Below are 19,891 nucleotides of genomic sequence, written 5' to 3' on the forward strand. Positions count from 1 at the left end.
TCAGTAACCCATTCTTTCATGTAGCAATGAATCATTATGTACCAGTTTGTCCTCTTTGGATTGTGGCAATGAGAGAGGCCTCTCCTGCACAATTGACCGCGGTACATGTATAATCTCCATCGTCGTCCGCAGTTAACTTGCTAATATGTAATGTACAAATTCCAGTCTGGGGGTTATATGTTACTTGACGTCTGAAAATTGAAGGTAATTGTCATATTTCAGTATAGAAATCATTAAAACGAATGCTAGTTCGTTAAATACCTGTGATCGTTTCTAATGGGCATTCCCCTTCTGGACCAAACGACCTCAGGTGGTGGATTGCCCCGCAACTGGCACTCGAAATGCGCGTCACCGCCTTCGACGAAGCGACCCCCCATGGGTGGCTTCTCAAAGACTGGTGGAGACGCATTTGGAGGCCTGCGGCTCGAAAGCGATCTGGGGGAAAAAAAATATACATTTTAACTATTTTGAATCCGGGACAACTGGGCTCTTATACTCTTACTAATGACTTAATTACTAAGTTAAAGGAACACCATAAAAAGCATCGGCGGCTGGGTAAAAATTATTAAGATACGTCATAGTAGAAGTATATAACGCTTCTCTTCGAGAGAAGTGTACAACAAAGAATGGTAATTGTAACATGATACTTCTTAACATCAAAACATTTGGAGCAACCGAATCACATACGCGATAAATAATTCCCTCAAAAGAAACTTGGATAGTTTTATTTCGAAAAATAGCACGTCGGTGTATCGGAACCACAATCTCGCAAAAACAAAGGAATAGGTGTCCAATCCCACTCCAAACGAAGTCTTTGAATCCTGGCATCATGAGGTGCCTATGACGTATTTCAAATTATTTTAACCCACCCTACAGTGCTTTCTTTATAGTCCCTTTAAGATAGATACCTTAAATCTTTAATGTGTTTATTCTACTCGACATTTTTATTTAATTTTTAAATCTAATTATGTAAAAATAGGGCTTGAGTCAATCATGCGTAGCTCGGACCTGAATAACACTTTTAACGATACCCTGAAAACTTTTAATAATAGCTTTATAACGTCCGGACATTTACTATGGCACTTAGCCAAAGACAGAGGTAAGGTTTGATGGATACTTTCCAGAATGTTTCAGAGTCTAAAATAAACCTTGGAACTTTCCGGTTTCAAAATTTCAGGGAAACATAAATTTTCGAAGCTTGACTATAAAGCTAGAGCTAGTTTACGCCAAAACCATTTCACATCTGTTGGCGGCAAATTTTACAATCTCTAAATTGGAAATCTCCTTATCGAATCAGAAATAAGATTAAATGTTGAAGGATTTACTGACCCTGATAGGAGAGTAATATTTTAATTATTTTAAGAAGGAAGATTCCATATGGTTTAATGAAAAAATGTATATCATTTCGGCTTCGAAACCATGCGTATCTTCAATTTGAAAATAATTTGAAACCAAAATAAGCTTATTTGACCTTAAAGATGTATTTAAAAGGTTCAAAAGAAATTTTGCTTAAATTTTTAGAGCCGAAACGTTTTTTAAATAGATAAGCACCTATTACTAACACAAGAATTTATATCGAACACCCTGATCGTTTTCTAAGTTTCGTTTTCGTGGTGACAAAACCCCATACAAGATTTGAGAACTTCAAAAGAACTATCCTAACTCAAACGTTTTATACAGGGTGCTTCTAATAAGTCTGCCATATATTAAAGGCTTCCTTCTTTGTGTCAAACTGAGTTGAAATTGTTACCGAACATATGGGGTCTAGTGTCTACAACATTTAGTCACGGAGATATGGGCTCCAAACATTGATTGGCCCCTAAAACAAGGCTTAAGCCACACCTTTACTTTACCTGCGTACGAACATTTCTACCCCTTTAATATTACCTTTCTTCTAGATTAAGGTTCAATAACATTCTTATATTGGACGCTATTGAAGCCTGATATGTCTTTCTCCATATGCGTGGCAGCTATTTCATTGTTTCAGTGGACAATCAATGTTTCGGAGCCCATATCTTCGTAACATAATGATTCAGACCATATGATCTTTGAGACTTTCCACTCAGTTTGACCCTAAGAACACACCCATTAATTTACGGCAGACTTAAGGCGATTATGTGGGAGAAACGGTAGTAGTGGGGGGATAAACATTAATATCATGGTACTAGGCCCACAACCGTTTCTTCACCTATTTTACTAGTTCTCGGTGGCGACAAATATTCTTGTAAAATTTCACAATCAATTAAGCAAACGGCTCTGATATTCTTCCTGCTTTGAAAATAAGTTCATGTTTTCCAAAATAAATGTACGTAATTATGAGAAAATTTCATTCATTATCATGTAATTTTCCAAGTATTCTTCATTCATATTAGATTTAACATGGCGTATCCCTACACCAAACCATTCACATTTTATGAACTGCGGTTTCGGAAACTACGTAAGCCTAAGCATTCCTTATTTAAGCAATTACGCTTTCGAAAACTGTATCCCTTTTCACGCGTCATGAGGATAAAGATAACGATTGATAAAAAAAATACACAAAAAAATTGCCATAAATTCTGGTACGAAAAAAACAGCGTTGATTCACGCGAAAATTATGTTTGGCATTAAGTGAGATTTTTAAAAATATACACTGCTTAGAAAAGGAAAGACGGACGGGAAAAAATTTAATGTTATTTCTAAAACACGTCCCTCCAATTTTTGTTTTATAAGCCATGAGTAACTTTATATCGGATTCGGAGCCAACTCGAACTAAAAACTCTTCTTAGCCAAAGTTTCTGGTTGAAGGAAGGAAGGGGATCTAGGATTGACGTATAAACAAAACACAAGCTCTTCGGGAGTTAGGCCTATTTCGCTTCACCGGGCATTCAGCCAATCGGATTTGTTTTTTCATAGAGAATAGGGAAGAATAATTACTTTGAGACGAGGGTATAAACTTGGGTGGGACGAAAAAATGTACGACAAATTCAAGGTTTCTGAACTTCAAGCCTCTCTAGAATTTTTAAATAATTGATACGTAGAAATAGAGTCTAGGCTATTTGTTACGTGTTGTTGAATTTGGCATAATCAGACATTCATAGCTCAAGAAATCTCCAAATAACTGTGGTGATATATCATCAACATCGAGTCAGTTGATAAGGAAGACAGCTGAATGAACAGAGCGGACTCAAAAATTACAGCTAAATTTGGGCGTCAAAGTGTTCATCGTAAGAAAACAATTGCAACATCGGTTTTGGTTTTCTAAACGATCCAAGATGTTGCAGTTTCAACTGTTTCACTTATGGAGTTACTAGATCCCAGGCCATTCTAATGCGTCAGTTTTTCTTGGTAAAAGCTATTCGGTGGTCGAATTCATTAGATTACAAGGGAAGATGGATTAAATAACATTATTAAAAGGAAAAATTTGTAAGACAAATAAGAAAGCCTAAGCATATGACATAAAATAACAATCTTACAAGTAGAACATGGGCTCCGGAGAAACTGACCGAATTACCCGAAACTCTCGACAACCCTAACTAGAGAGTGAACACCGATTACACGGTGTGACGTTTTTAATCCAATCATTCAAGTTGAAACGATAATAAAGAACACGCTAGGATTGACTACTAGCTGTAGAGAAGTATACCACAAAGCGGATTCTACCCAACATCATCTAAACATTTGGAGCAAGGTTACTAAACAGAATCAAATGCACGATAAATAGTTCCCTCATCTTTACTCTATTAGCGCTTAACTATTTGTCAAGGCGCATGCGCTTGTGGATTTTTGTCCCGCGTCAAGACAATCAAGGTTTGTGGGTTGATTTCTGAGGATTTAGTACTAAACAGTTATAGAAATCACCCCATGGTGCGATGCCCATCTGAATTTTGATGAGTTGGAGAGCAATCAAATAGGGTGAGACTGGGAAGAATCATGTTACATAACTAAAGTATAATGAGGATACAGAGTGTCATCCTTCTGCTATTAGCAATAACAAAATAATAAAACTACACAGCTGTTCGGTATCGTCTTTGTCTACTTAGTTTTCTCGATTCTGACAGAGATTAGATGTTAGTGGATGACTCCCTCGATTGAGGGGGTGGTGTATTATACCAGGAATGCAACTTGTAGTTTTTTGACCTATATTTAGTCTCTTTTGGATTCTCTCTCCAAGAAATTCAAAAATAGAACCTCCAGCATTCCCTTCTCGCGAGCGAAACTTCAACATCCTCGAAATGTAATGGTAAAAGAAAAAGACTCGTTTGCTAGAACGAGTGACAGAGCTTTTTATAACGTGGCTTCAAGCTCAGTCCAATAATAAGTACCCGCATTAAGTCTTCATCATGATTTGTTGACAAAAAAAGCGCGTGCGTCTTGAAAAAACAAATTTTTCAACGAGCGTTGACAAGTACTCGGGATATGGTTTTGGTCAAGAAGGCGGTAGGTAGAAGATCCTCTCATCTGTCATTTCATAAAGAAGTGACGTTTTGAAATTATATAAGCTAACTATATTGTCACATTTTGGTCGATGTTGTTAGTTTCCGTGTTTTAAAATAAAGGTTATAAATCGTCATGGAAGTATGGCTATATAAGTTTTGTTTTGGAGCTGCATTCAAAATTCATAATTTGGGAATACATTGTGTTTCTGATAAGTCTGCCATAAATAAAGGGGGATGTTATTTGGATAATTTTGAGTCGCAAATTTTCTATGACATTTTGCCGTCCGGGCCACTGTTTTCAAGTTAAGATTTGGGAATTTTACGGAAGACCCCTTAAACTTAATTAAGAAACTGAAAGACAATGGTTTCTAATTTAATTAAGGGGTCATCCCTAAAACACTCAAATCATAACTCGAAAACGGTGGCCAAGACAGCGAAATGTCGTAGAACATTTTTGACTCAAAATAGCCCAAAGAACATCCCGCTTATTTTATGGCGAACTTATCAGAAACATCTTGTATTTGTGGGCTACATTTATTTCTCATTTTTTCTCTACTTAAAAAAGTTCCTAATAGGCTGGAATGGGTCCGTGCCATACTACTTTTAATGTCAACATTTGCGTCATCTAGACAGTGTTACGTTCGGGAAAAAATTACATGGTACATTTACATAATAGTCTCGGCACAATTTTTGAGTCAAAAAATGGTTTTATTAATTGTGGGTAGAAATTAGTGGAGATACACGCGACTCGGGATGCTATATGGTGTCCTTCTAGACAACCTTGCTCTTAAAGAAACCATTGTTCTTGGTTTTTGGCAGGTTCTAGGTCAAAATGTAGGTTTAATTATGACAGTTGCCACTGACTTCGCGTCATTGATTGGTTTTGACTACTTTAAAATTTTAATAGTTTAAACATTGCTAAAATATTGTGTCCCGCATCAACTTCAATAAAACACGCGGCTCCCATAAATTTCAAAACAACTTTCATAATAAAATAAAGATAAAGATTAATTCAAAGTATCTTTAAAGAAAAGGAATCTCTACTGGAAATTAAGACTAAATAGACCTTAGCAATTTCATGGACATTTTAGCCCCATTTGATGTTCATTACTTACTGAACGTTCAAAAAAAAATTTGAACGTTCAGTAAAATTGGAAATGCCGTTTAAATAGAACAATGGCCAAAAATATGCGCTGACGTCAACAAATCTAGTCGAGCCGGAACAAAGCAATTTCCGAGATTAAAACATTTGCTGATCTTCCAAAAGGGAGCAACAGTTCGAAAAACGTACGCTAGCTTCATCTATCTGAGTCACTCCGTTCACTAAAATAGAACTCTCAAAAATGTCTGTCTTACCAACCTTACCACGAATCTGTAAGATTAGCTAGAGGACCTCAATTTCCCCATGTCTCACTTTAAGAGTGCAATAAAGCTAAAAATGTACCTTTGTCTTAAGTAAGAATCAGAACCCTTGAGGTTAGGTTTTAAACATGCAGAACTACGACAAGATATACGACAGAGGCAAGACACTCTTGAGGTACAAAAAACTGACATTCTTTCAGTGATCGCGTCAGCTACAATTGTGATAGATGGTTCGTGGCTTCTGTAACTCGATTGTTCAAGTTCATCTTTAACTCTTACTTCCTAACACAGACCCATTTCTTTCCCAATTCATTCCATTATTTCACAAGGTAGCAAAAAGGTAGAGCATACATAGTTGACTAGATATTATCTCGAAACGCAAGTCAAACTATGCGACTTATAGAAAGTACAAGTAGTTAAGAACTTGGCTCGTAGTCAAATTAGGAGACCATATCTTCCTCATTCACAAAAAAAAATCAAGTTTCTAGAGTAATTTATGTTATACAGTACTTGAGATTATGTTTGTCTATTAAGAAAGAATTGGGGTTAATGGTGTGATTTATCAGTATTAAGTGTCAGAATGAGGGATGTTTAAATGTTTACATGCAGGTAAAGATTTTTAGCTTTAAGAGTTATGTAAGTACAAGGAAATTGTATCAGCTACTGGGTTGTTATATAAACACGAACATAGTCTGATAATTGGAACCATTTTTGGCTGATTATCAAGAACCGTTAATCTCACGAAATGTTGTTCTTAACATTATTGAAAGTAGTTGTAAAGTTATTTTCCTGTTTGCTCTAATTCATCTTAACGCGGTATAACTGATTGAATTCCAGTTGACGGAATACGATAGTTAAACGAAGGTTCTTGATGCTTTTCATACCTAGTGGCCTTACATAAGTAATGGAAACTGTATCACCTACTGGGTTGTTATATAACCGTTAACCTACTCTGATAATTGGAAGCGTCCGATGATTAGCAAGAACTTTTAAATTCATTAAATGTTGTACTTAACATGATCGCAATTTTAGTTCACATGTTATTTTATATATATGTTCTAATTTGTCAAAACGTGACGTAACGGATTGAATTCCAGTTGATGGAATTGAAGGTAATTGAAGGTTCTTCTTCATTTTCCATCAACCGTAATTTCAAACCAATGGTATAGCAAACTCTTTTTCAAACACTTTAAAACTTCAAATCAACAAATACCCGATCCTAAGTACCATTAAAAACACTATAAAAGAAAGTGTCCGATTCATGTGAACCGTATTTGTAAAATTACAAGCTAATGTTAACAACATCCTTAATTTTCTCACGTCTTCATAATGATATACAAAAGTCAAACTGAAAAAAAAGCAATCAAATACTTACAAGGGGGGTGGTTGGATCACCATTCCCTTATCTGCAAAATATAAAAGAATATTATTGTAATTTAAGGAAATTTGGGAAACACTCGCAACACTAAACAAAGCAAGTTCATAACGGTGATAATATCCAATAAGCGCACGTGAAAATCCAAGCACCTATAGCGGGGAAGTAGCCTACCCGGGTCTACCACTCTACCGGCTTTAATTCACGATAACCTTTCAACCTTTTAAGCGGCGTATTAAATTTCGATAAACGGGTTCAGCTATCACACATTAGACAATTAGCCACGGTTCATTAACATTGTCCCCAATAAAAATGAATCGAGGGTAACCGAGACAGACAAATCGCGAATTAATAAGTTCGAGAGAATACATAGAAAGCGTACCGTTCTGTTCGCATAGGCCTGGAGAATTCGAAAGTGAAATGGCTCGGCCAACCTTTCCTAGGCTAGCGTTGCCGAGGTAAAAAAAATATAGTTCCCCTACTAATTACAGAGTTCAGTTTTCCCTTTCAAAAATGTATGCGCGTGCGCAAGCTTGGTACTGAAAAGATAGACAGGGATGACTCTATTTCCCCCCTTAGCCCACCATCCAGGAGTTTTTAAACCTAAATTTAGAGTCATCTCCCATCTCTTCTCCGAGGTACCGTCTCTGAGTCGACAACTGACTTGAGCCTTTGCCTAAGGCTTTGGGGATCGCTTTACAGAGCCCATTTTTGGAACCCACCATCCGTGACTACCCCTTTCCCTCGTCTCCTGAAAGACCTCAACCAATGAACGACAAGAACACCCTATCCTCTAGGTGGCGGGATTTCAAAAAAACAGGGACAATCTTTTTGCACGTCTCAGTACATCCTAACCCAAAAAGTTTTCTTATACCGAAATATTTGGCGCAATCGTGTGGGTGGTATATATAATCTTTTTTTTTTTTCTTTTTTCTCTCGCAATTCTTTCTTGGTGTCACTTGGATCTCTTTCCAACTTTTAAAGGACACATTTAAAGTGATGGCGCACCAGGTTGGTACGTTATATAAGTTTTAAGATTAATATACGAGTGAGTTGTTTGGATTAGTAACGGATGAACGTTTAAGGTATTTTTTCAGGGTTACGTTGGTTCAGGTAAGGTTACGTAAAGTTTGGTGACATAACGGACATAAAAACGCCTACGCTACGTGAAAATCTGGCGTAAGTATCGACCGTCCCTGGAAATTGCTAAACTAGATCAATTGAACAAATGTTGTCCAGATGTTTTCGAAATATTATTCTTGTAACATTGACAAGACAATGCGCGTAACGGGGTCATCAAATCAAAAGGTAAGAAGAGTCGTAAGCTAATCTTGTATAAACGCGTGTTGGGTTCCCGGCGATTTAGATATGGGTGGTAACTTCACCGTCGGATTGTACAGTTGTTTGAACGAGTTGATTGGTAGCGCAACTCTGCAGTGCATGTGGCATCATTTGCCCTGCGTTTTTCTGAATTATAAAACTGGGGGAAGCCAGCATCTTTCCTTGATGCAGCAAAATAGTTTAGCTGTACCAAGTTGTTGGTACGAAGTTTCTTCTAAAGTATACTGGGGACAACAGTCGTTTTCGAAAAAAACCGGTATCTTTAACAATATTTTTAACATAAATTTAAGGTTTCATCTGAAGCCACGTAACATTCAAGAAAAACAAACAAAACTAGTTATTTACACACAGAATAATTTATTTGTATTTGGGTTAATAAACAATTGAAAAACAAATGACTCGTTATTGGTAACAAACAAGCATCTTAACATCACATACATCAAGATGTTTCGCTGATGTTTTTGACTACAGAGGTAAGGATTAGATGCACACATAAGTCAAAGGGTAAATAATCTATACTTGCCTTAAATAATTCGTGATAATTTACTAGAACTAGTCGCTAGCACTGATCCTAGCAAAGTGAGGATTCTACTCTCAGGAAGTAAGCCTAAACACCTTCGTTGGTAGATGCCAATGAAGCAGCTTAAAAAAATGCAATGACGAATTTTCGCAGTCTTACACTACGATGAGTCGTTTCGCCTACAGCCCACTTTTTCTTATAAGCTGACTAAAAGTACTAAATTTAGGTTTTTCAGTAGTCTATCCGAAATATGCATGGATTATAAGTTATTTAATTAAAAAATACTTTCAAGGCTGCGCCAATCTTTTGTTTCTCGTAGGTTTGTGTCTCAGTAGGATATTCTTGGGTGTAAGCCTAATGGAATAGGTAAACTTGATGCCCTAGAAAGATAACTGGCAAAGCATTTTCACTCAGGCTATCACTTTGAACGATGTGTAGTAGGCCGCTATCGTTTTGAAGTGATGTTGGTCTATTCTTCATATTTTCGTTTTAAATTAGTTCTATTTTGGTCAACACAAAAATTGAGTGTTTAGTCTCTTGAATCATTTGGTTTCATTTTCTTCTCGATGCCTCGTATTAACGCATGTTATCTATTTGATACCACAGTAAACCCTTCAGTCTAAATTCTTATTTAAAAAAATGGGTTTGAAGTGTTTAGTTTTTTAGATAGGCCAAGCTTTTTTACTAAGAACTGCACTTACACTGCAATTACTGGTAATGCAGTGGTTAACTTAAATTCCCATTGTATTTAAAGGGGTACAGTGGCCTATTTTCAACCCAAATCTACCTAAATTTTCAAAGAATATCTTTTCTTTCGGGTTATATGAGTTTTTTAGATTTGAAAAGTTATATTGAATAAGCCTATGCTTTCAATCAACAAAAGATCACGAGAGAATTTTACCTATAACGTTACATGAGGGTGTCTGTTCTTATCTAGAAGAGCCTACCGGCCCTCTAGAATATAGGAGTAATGAAATTATTTTGATAACTGCAAACTGCCCGAATATTTTTGATCAAGATTAAACTTTCACAAATTCATCTTCTCCAGAGGAAAAAGGATGTATGAAAATTTTGATGAATTTGGTAGTTGGTAGTTCCTCGTAAAACATTTTCAATTAAAATTTATGTAGAATTGTGTGTTTGATAAGTGAAGAGTTTCTATTTGCTTCAACAAAAATCTACATAAGAAATGAGACCGTTCAGAAACAGAATTGTGCTGTAGCGCTGCGATCTCAGGTTTTTTTCCCACTATTACCTTACATAACAGCAGTCATTTTGGCAAGCTTATAAAGACGCGGTGAAAAGTTAACAGCTGCTCATCGAAACCTAAGATGGCAATAGACAAGATCTCATTTCTTACACGGGTTCTTGGTTTTAACATGGTTAACGTTGTCAAACCACCTCGTTATGTAATGTGTGAACCCGGCTATTATATGCCTATAGTTCTTGTAACCAAGACCCAGTTGTGTAAAACCTCGAAGTAAAATAAAATATCTACATTTCCTTTTTATGTCCTAACCATGAAATGGTCCAATTGATTTAAATGACCTAGCTGCTAGCTAGCTACGACATACCAGAGTGAAGCCTAAGAAAATTGTCAATAGGTTATTGACCTAAATTTTAGACCTGTATTATTTGTACTGAGATTTTGTTGTGGACAATAACTTTCATAACATTAAGACACAAAACAACGCGACAAACAAACAAACTTAACAACACAGTAAAGAAAAATAAAACAACTTAACGGAACATAAAGAAAGATTTGAGTTTATTTTGCTTCAACGACAAAAAACATCGAAAACTTGAAAGAAACTGTATTGGGTTATTTATTAATTTACTAAAGACTTTTAAAGCGAAACAAAGTCGCTTTGGGAATTATATAAGCTAGGGTAAAACGCTGAGGATAGCTAAATTTCGTCTAACTCGACGTTTTCTACTAGAATTTATGGCACTAGTCCGGGAAAGAGCGAAAACGAGTAGAAACACGATCAGATGAAAATACTCAAAGAGATACACCAGTACCAACGTGTTCGCGTGACGTTTTTCGTTTTAAAGAGGGAGTCGTTCACCATAGAACAAATTTGCGAGGTTGAACAGAGTACTTACTGAGAGATTGAACCGTAATTTGGCAAGAGGAACTCTTGCTACCTCCGGCATTTACAGCGCTGCAAGTGAAGGTCGAGTTGTCCTGTAATTGGACGCTACCGATGGTCAACATGCTGGTATTCTCGGAACTCATTATATGGTAGTCAGCTGAAGGTAAAATAGGTATGTTGCCTCGCAACCATCGGAAGGTTGGAGCTGGATGAGCTTCGACTTGACATTCGAGAGTGACGCTTTGACCTTCCTTTAGCAATAAGTCTTTCAAGGGCTGCAGAAAAAACGTTATGGGCATTGAAGCAGGTAGACTTTTTGCATGGATCAAAATAAAGTTGGAATCAATTACGCTTAAATGTGGAATATTAACCCTTTAAGGTTCTAGCCTGGTGACCCGTGAATGTACCAATAAGCTTTAATAATAAATATTGTCTCTTGGAACGCCCCCTTGATTCTGTCACACCCGCTCATTTTGCGTTAGTGCCTTAACATGTTTATAATATATGGAGCATCCAATTCGAAATAGTGAATTTTAAGAAGCTATACAGGGTGTTTCTTATAAGTCTTTCATAAATTAAGCGGGGTATTCTTTGGTGATTTTGAGTCGAGAATGTTCTCTGACATTTTACCGTTCAGGTCACTGTTTTCAAGTTAAGATTGGAGTATTTTAGGGATGGAACTGATCGGTTAGGGTAGACAAATGAAGTTTTTCGTATCACGTGTAGTGACGTATGCCAGATATTTTCTCATCATTATTTTAAACTATAATTAATTACCAGGGAATATTTCGTAAACTAATTAATATATTACAAAACAAATAATACTAACCACTGAAAATATGGGTGGTCTGACTTCAGTGGCCCTGATGGGTGGTTCTTCAATCACTACCTCCTTCTTGGGCCTTGGGCTACTGTGAGTGGAACCGGAGTCCTTAATCAAAATCGGCCTTGGTGACGACTTGGGTGTTGATTGTACCGATGTTTTAATCATTTCATGACGAGTAACGGTTTCGTGGTAATCCATGGTATTAACGGAAATAGGTTGAATCGGTGATGGTTGTAAAGATGACGGTCTGACCGGTGACATGGTCTGAACAGGTGACTGTTGCATAGGAGATCTTATCAAAGGCGAGGGTTGCATCGGGGACCTTAACATTGGCGATGCCTGCTTCAATAAACCGAAAGACGATGGGTGTATCGGTTCTGGTGTAGCAACCGCTATGCTTAGGGGTTCCAGTGCAAAAGGCTCATCTTCGTCGCACGAGTCTTCAACAACTGGTGCAATCAACGCTGACCCAACCACCTTAGAGGCCTTAAAGTACTTGGCCTCAACAGGAGCCACGGGTTTAGGTGGCGGGATTGGTGGAGGTGGTTTAGGCGAAGATGTGGACGATCTAGGTTTGTCCCTAACTTCTTGAAACCGTAGTTGGGTTATGTTTTCTGCTTTAGTCATTTGCGTTTGAAACTGGAAGTATTAAGAAGCGAAATATGTTGTTCCCAAATTAATTGTTAAGTATTACTAGCGATTTACTCGATTGATATAGAACCAAATAACCATTTTTGTAAGGGTATACCCAGCATTCGAGATTTAATTTAGTTGATAGTCCAAAAAACCACAAGATAATGTTAGTAAAACAGAGTAGAATTTTATTTATTGTTAGGTAGTAGTTACAGGTGCTTAAAGAGTGCTTTGAGAAATAGAAGTTTGGTTAATTTATGTTAAAAAGTTAATAATAAATTGCCATATGTCCTCTGCAAGGAGACCACTGCGCAATTCACATATTTTTAACGTAAATATTAAAATTTAGCAGAGATTATTCTCAGTTAGTATAGTGTTAATTTTCAATCTTACATTAAATCAATTCCATTCAATTTATTTCATACTTTATGTGTATTTAACACGCTGTAAAGAAAGTGCAATCAGTGTCGGAAAATTCATGCGGAAACATTTTTATTCTACAGTGCAAATTTATTTTTTAAAGATATTTTTTATCTGATACATTAACACATTTTTTGTCTTCATTTTTGTTTGAAAATAAGGAACATAGTGCATAGTAGGTATAATTTCAAATTCACACCTATAAAAAATCATTGTCTAAATGCCCAGCTGCAAGCTTTAGCTAGCAAGATATAAAACCGCGCCTATTATCGCTAAACAATGTATACTTATGTACAAGACAGGGCCCCCTAAAATTTTTAAAAATTTGATTACCTTAAAATACCCTTTCAACAACGGGAAAGCGGTATTTAGGTTCGCTTAAAAATTATTTTGATTATTTAAATATGTTAAGCCTAAATTCTTTTATTAAATTCAATTTCAGTTTAAAAATATATAGGCCTACTATAACATATGAATATTAGTTACATTTGAAAATTATTTATTTATTATAATTTGTATTTTACCTTAAGCTTTGCAAAATAGGTCTATGCTTTCAAAAATATATTTATATTTATAATAAACCTTTTACTAAGGCTAACTCTACGTTTTATAGTTTTTAGAAAGGTTTAAAACCTCAAAAAAACTAAGTCACTTAACATTAAGTAACATCAAGTTAAGAAGTAACCAGAAGTATGACAGTAATTTTATTTACTGCAAACAGTACGGTTCATTTTCTTCAAGTGTGAACAGTATTTCACCAAAACGGTTCAAGCCCACTAATGGCTTTTCTCATGGCGCGACATGTTTTGGGTATGTACTACCCAATGTCAGAAGACCCTTAGATACATATTTTCGAGTTAACTGTAGTTTGCATACTTCTGGTTATAACTTTACTTGTTTCGTTAATATTAATACTATCACAAACACGGAATGTTTTAACGTCCTAAATTTCTAACCCTAGTCTGTTAGTGCAATTAGTTAAAAACAATCACTTTTTTAACTTAACTTATGACCTTAACTCATGACCTTGACTCGAGAATATTCAAGGTCAAGCAGTCCTTGAACTATCCCTGCCTTGTACAACACTTATATGTTCCATAAGTTTGTCACTGGTTACTGAGAGCCTGTCATGAAGTGACGTTGGTGAAACGTCATAAAGCGACGCGTGGTGAGGCGCTCTCAAAGGCTTAGTACAGGCTTAATAGGAAGATGGACTGCAAAACTAACCGAGTGGTGTCAGTTCTCGCTTGTCGTTTTGGAACTAGCTCTCAGTAAGTCTCTGGTATTACGAAGTGGTAGTGTCACACTTGTGGAACATATCTTATAAACTTACACTTAAATGAATACAACCCTTCCCTCCCCGACTGTTAAAAAAACAAATCACAAATCAACACATCAACAAAACAAAAACAGACGGCCAGAATCCTCCGTGCGGATTATTGCTTGGAGCTCCATTCTCGGCAAATATTCTTAAAGCTCACCTCGTGTTTTTGCTCGACGGTCGCGAATTCTTTATATCCGTTCGGTGAGACATCCTCGTCCACGATCAAATTAGCGGAAGATCGTGACTCACCAGCGGCGTTAACCGCTCGGACAGAGTATATGCCAGCATCCTCTGGGAAGGCTTCCGGTATTACAAAACTATGATTGGAACCATCGCTCGTGATTCTAGTGTAATGACTGTCCGTAATTGGATTATCCTCGCGATACCATGTCACTTCGGGTTGGGGAATTCCTTGAACTTTAACTTCAAAAATGATCCGTTCGCCCGATTTAACCCTGGCAGGAGTTAGTTTTTGAATGAACTGCGGTGCTTCGCGAATTGCTGTAAAAATATTTAAGTTAAATCTAGATTAAATTCAAACCCAAAAATAAAATTTAGTATTACCCATATTGTACCACAAAGAAGACTAAACTTTCAACAACCGCGTCGCGATTATATAAGTCTGAGTGCAAGCTCGTGATTTCTTTTTAACTGATAAAATATGTATGTATGTACCAAAGTTCCAAAACAAGTTTTTGTTTACGCACATTTGGGTCTCACCAAAGAGGGCTAACAGCTTGAATTCGAACAGGGTAAATAGGGGGAAGTATGTATCAAAGGGGGTTTTGTGAGGCGTCGAGTTATGGTTTTTTCGCGCCTTCCCGGAATTGCGTTTCTGGCGGGAACTCGCGGAGGAATACCCTTCCCCGATGGTGATGCGTGTAAAAAAGTTTCTCTCGATAAGTTGTCTCTCTCTCATTGGATGAATTCAAATAGCCCAGAAAACCGTGTTTTTACGTGAAATAGACGCCTTACACTAGCTTAAGACGGAGATGAGTACTTCCCCCTATTTACTTCAGATAATATATGCTCATTAACTCGAGTAGAAAAATTTAGCAATGAACGTATCAACAACAGTAATTATCTATGCCACTTTGGATATCGATTCTTAGCTTAAAATGGAATCAGTTGAGTTAAGGAATTAATCTTACGCTTAATAACGACATCGGCGCTGCTGGTAGCGCTTCCACCTGCATTAGTCGCGGTACAAGAATATCTGGCAGAATCTTTCTCTGTACTTTTTGAGATAGACAAAGTAGCCTTTCCATTTTCGTACTTGACGCTGAGACCAGGCTTCGAAAAGAGCTCGATACCGTTTTTGAACCATTTGACCACTGGTTCGGGGTGGCCTGGTGAAAGAACATTTAATATAAATTTACAAACTATGCTCCGAAAACGGTCTTTGCTCTAAGCCTAGTTATATATTTTCTGGGACATACCTTCGATTTGGCCCTCCAACGATACAGTCTCTCCTTCCTTAACCAAGGCGCTCGTCACTGGTCTAGTAAACCTAGGAGCTACAGGTCTGGACGCGTGTTGTACAATCTGCGTAGTAACCTGGGGCGGTTGGGATACAACCATAGATCTCTCCATAGAACCAGACAGAACTCCGGGAAGGGACAACGGTTTGAACTCAGGAATACTTTGACTGAGATTCTGGTGAAACTCAGACTTCTCTTGAGAATGGTAAGACTGCGCGGGCTGTCCACTGACGATGCTCATTCCTTGCTGCTCCATAGAAGAAGACTGGTGAACTTGAATAGAACTTCCGGTCTCAAACTGTTGGGTAACGCTACTGATCCTGCTTTGTTGCATAACAGACGTCTTTTTGGTCATGACGGAAGAATGAACTTTTTGTTCTGTGAAACCATCTGTCATGAATTGACGTTGTTCGGAGAAACCACCAGTCATTAGTTGACGCTGTTCCTGGATAGGTTCTTCTACGGTTAAAGTCGCTGATGACGTAGCCTGTCCTAAGTTGTTTTCCGCGGTGACACTGTATCTACCGCTGTCTTGGGTTCTGATTTGTGGCATTGTTAATTTATGAGTGTTGTCCTGTTCCTCTATTTTGTGTTGAGCATCAGGTTGAATTGGCCAACCGCGGAAAGACCATTTGACCTATTAATGAGACACGATAGTTCTTAGCAAAAACCCAAGAGATGTGTGGAAAACGTTTTTTATTACATCGGGCTTAGGTGCACCGTCAACTGCGCAGATGAACTGAGCTTCCTTCCCTTTGAGGACATGAGCGTCCTGTATATGTTGAGTGAAAATGGGCGGGAAATCCATGGACGGTTTAAGATTCGCAATTGGTGCAATTTTCTTGGGGTTAACAGTGACGGTACAAAAGCACTTAGCCTGCCCACATTTGTTATTAGCCTTAACCGAGTAAAAACCACTGTCATCAACCTTGGCTTCCGGTATGGACAAAGTCGATTTTCCGTCGTTTTGTCGGTGTATCTGTTAATTTAATTAGATAGTTCATCTCTTTAAATAATAAGTAAGTTTGACACTGGTTAGTGTTAAGTATGTAATAAATTCTCATAAAGCGACGACTGATAACTGACTATAGAAATAGGTTGACTTTAAAATCTAGATTAATTTTGATTTAGCTCTAAGAGATGGTGGAACATTATAGATCATGTGTCACACTCATTGTATATATCATATAAACTTATGATGACACGTATCAAAGGGATCGACTGGTGTCAAATAATTTAACAGTATGTTAAACGTTACGCAATAAAACCTCAGAGCTAAAAATCCTGGCTTCGTGCCCTTGAGCTTCAATAAGTTCCAAATGAGCAAACTACGAGGCATATGTTACGTTCTCGATTGAGTAACTCATTTTACTATTATTGATTTCATGCATGAACCAATTCTAAATGATCTTACTTGACAGTGATTGGACTCTTCCAACGACTGGTCGTTCTTAAACCAAGTAACCGAGGGCTCAGGATCACCCACGACTTGGCAATCGAGTGAGATTTGGTATCCTTCGCTAACTGATAGGTCGTTGAGAAGCTTGGTGAATCTGGGTGGCACGACTTTCTCTATTGATATTAACGCGTCACGTTGGCTTCTTTCCACGTCGCTCATTTCACTTAACGCTGTAAGGAAATGGAATGTCGTATTTTTACTCTATTTTTGTTTTCTTTCCTGAGTTTTTCCGTATATTTTTCTTTTTGTTCGCTCGAATTAGTGTAAAAATAGAAACTCACGTTCCACGACCAGGTTGCAGTGTGTCGACGCTTCGCCCCCCGAATTGATGGCCACACATTTATAAGCTCCAGCGTCCTCTAAATACGCTTCTTTAATAATCAAAGTACAGGCATCGCCCTCGAATAGCAACTGAAAGTCGTCGCTTTCTTTGACGGGCTTTCCATTGTGGTACCAAATGACCTTTAAGAAATACGTGGAGACAATTAGGAAAAACGTTTTTGGGGCTTTTTGAAGCCGAGGAACATGAAAAGCAAGTTTCGTAAGGGAACTGATTAAATAATATCCTCTAGTAGCTCTTATATTGACAAAAGAGTCAGTTGGTACAATACCGGCTTTCTTTTTGTGTGTGTCGCGCAACTCTTTCTTGCTATAACAGTGGCTAATCTTCCACACCTAGCTCGTATACAGTATGAGGGTTCATTATAGTGCTCAAGTTGTAAATGGCGACAACGTTTTCTAACACTAGCTGAAGGTTTGTAAATTGATAGGCTTTGTTTATAAGAACATGTTAATATATAGAGTAGATTGTAGTGAATTTCTCTGGGCAGTGGCTTGCTTATTTGAAATGGACGAAATTCTTTCCTAACAATGTCACCATGAGGTTGAACATTACGCACAACAACGATTGTCAATATTTTAACAACACGAGACGTATTTTTCGAAACCCGAAGACTAGTATTAAAAAAAATTAATTCCTACCTCTGGTTCAGGTTGTCCAACTATGACGCAGTCCATTCTGGTTCGGCTGCCTTCAATCACCGCCTGATCTGTTAAGTGTCTCATTACTTGAGGTTTAATGGGTTCCATGTCCGATGCTAATTCAGAGTCGCTGCAAATGTTTTCGGTTAAGAAAATTTTCAAAACACGTAAGATGGTAAAACTTACGATGTCTCCATGGGAAGTCTTCCTTTGACCATAACGTTGCACGATGAGGCAGCATCACCAGCGTCGTTCTTGGCCAATACTTGGTAGGTTCCGGCATCTTTTGGGAACGCTTCGTTTATGACTAGGACAGCTCTATCACCATCATATTGAAGCTGAAAGAGACATTTTATAATAAATTTAAAATAAATCCGATATGACTAAAAAACACGTTATATATACCTTGACGTCTCTATTGTCTTTGATAACTTTGTTGTTATGCAACCAAGTAATGCTAGGCAAAGGCTCGCCCTTAACTCGGCATTCCAATTTCAACTTCTGGCCAGCTCTAGCCATAACATTGGAGAGTGGCGTCAGAACAACAGGAGCTGATATTGTGGCTAATGCTATGATATTTCAATTGAGATATTAGGCCTCTGAAATCGAATGCAATTTGTAATTCAAGCATAAACGACTTACGGGTCACTGAAAGCTTGGCGCTACAAACAGCTTGACCAACTGGATTGGTCGCCCTGCAAGTAAATCGGGCATCGTCTTCCAAAGTGGTTTCTTTTACTTGCATATTACATTCGCCATTTATGGCACTCATGACGTAGTCCGGGGAATTATCGATGCAAATATCATTCTTAAACCACGAAACGAGGGGCAACGGATGACCAGTAACTGTGCAGTCAAACTGATGAGGTTGGCCCTCCTGAACGGTACCAGATACCAATTCCTTTGTGAATTGTGGTGCAATAAGTTCCTGATGAGGCCGAGACTCTGAAAGAGTGGGTTAAAGGTTATATTACAGTTTAAGTGAACATTTCGAAGATAACTTATACCTTTAACAGATAATGATCCTTGAGTTTCTCCTACACCAGCCGCGTTTGTTGCTTTACAAGTGAAAGTGGCACTATCGTCTGGGAAGGTCTCTTCAATGCTAAGCTTGCAGATACCATTCTCAAACGATGTGACGTAATCCGGATTATTTTGGATAAGGATACCGTCTTTCAACCATTGAATCTGAAAATTATTTGCTAGTTATTAAATACTGTTCCTATTGAGCGTTTGTTTTATCACATATGACAATTAACTTACGTAAGGTGTGGGGAACCCCTCCACTTTGCATTCGAAAGTGACCTTGGATCCTTCCATGACATTAGAGTTAGAAAGAGGAATCACGAAAACTGGAGGACTAGGCATTTGAATTTTCGGTGGCGGAGGTGACTCAATTTTGGGCATTGTTTCTTGTTTGAAAGAAATTTTTGTCTCTTGTTTCGATATGATGGTTTGCTGGAAAGCTTCGCGTACTACTGGCTTGGCCTTCGTCATGGCTTCCGACGCTCTAGCAGCTTCTTGGGCAGCGGCGGCGGCTGCTCTTGCAGCTATCGCTTCCGCTTGAGCAGCCCTTAGCGCGTCTTCGGCGTCCTCCTAAGTTAGGGTCAAATATTAAATCCAATGGTCTTATAACTTCCGAAAGTATGAACTGT

General features: G+C 37.8%; 2 protein-coding genes across 4 annotated transcripts in view; both read right to left on the minus strand.

The window, feature by feature from the left end:
• The window catches only part of LOC149702846 (uncharacterized), a 95,743-nt gene extending 83,170 nt beyond the window's left edge, over nucleotides 1-12,573 (minus strand). For all 3 annotated transcript variants that reach the window (XM_089866751.1, XM_089866749.1, XM_089866750.1), the window contains exons 1-5: nucleotides 11,942-12,573; nucleotides 11,123-11,387; nucleotides 7,156-7,186; nucleotides 262-435; nucleotides 43-191 (exon numbers count right to left, since the gene is read on the minus strand). In XM_089866751.1, the coding sequence (XP_089722877.1) occupies nucleotides 43-191; nucleotides 262-435; nucleotides 7,156-7,186; nucleotides 11,123-11,387; nucleotides 11,942-12,565 (1,243 nt within the window). In that variant the 5' untranslated portion in view covers nucleotides 12,566-12,573. The remainder of the gene's footprint in view (nucleotides 1-42; nucleotides 192-261; nucleotides 436-7,155; nucleotides 7,187-11,122; nucleotides 11,388-11,941) is intronic.
• Nucleotides 12,574-12,736: 163 nt separating this feature from the next.
• The window catches only part of LOC149702847 (uncharacterized), a 55,274-nt gene continuing 48,119 nt past the window's right edge, over nucleotides 12,737-19,891 (minus strand). Inside the window, exons 30-42 of the mRNA XM_089866752.1 lie at nucleotides 19,500-19,832; nucleotides 19,244-19,424; nucleotides 18,879-19,181; nucleotides 18,642-18,805; nucleotides 18,423-18,574; nucleotides 18,237-18,366; nucleotides 17,537-17,717; nucleotides 17,211-17,425; nucleotides 16,500-16,775; nucleotides 15,755-16,433; nucleotides 15,467-15,664; nucleotides 14,473-14,816; nucleotides 12,737-13,015 (exon numbers count right to left, since the gene is read on the minus strand). Of these exons, the coding sequence (XP_089722878.1) occupies nucleotides 12,998-13,015; nucleotides 14,473-14,816; nucleotides 15,467-15,664; nucleotides 15,755-16,433; nucleotides 16,500-16,775; nucleotides 17,211-17,425; nucleotides 17,537-17,717; nucleotides 18,237-18,366; nucleotides 18,423-18,574; nucleotides 18,642-18,805; nucleotides 18,879-19,181; nucleotides 19,244-19,424; nucleotides 19,500-19,832 (3,174 nt within the window). The 3' untranslated portion in view covers nucleotides 12,737-12,997. The remainder of the gene's footprint in view (nucleotides 13,016-14,472; nucleotides 14,817-15,466; nucleotides 15,665-15,754; nucleotides 16,434-16,499; nucleotides 16,776-17,210; nucleotides 17,426-17,536; nucleotides 17,718-18,236; nucleotides 18,367-18,422; nucleotides 18,575-18,641; nucleotides 18,806-18,878; nucleotides 19,182-19,243; nucleotides 19,425-19,499; nucleotides 19,833-19,891) is intronic.

The sequence above is a fragment of the Phalangium opilio genome, unplaced genomic scaffold, assembly GCF_054372755.1.
Source record: "Phalangium opilio isolate 3A_F unplaced genomic scaffold, DU_Popi_V2 ptg000017l_1, whole genome shotgun sequence".
In the NCBI taxonomy this organism is placed as follows: Eukaryota; Metazoa; Arthropoda; class Arachnida; order Opiliones; family Phalangiidae; genus Phalangium; species Phalangium opilio.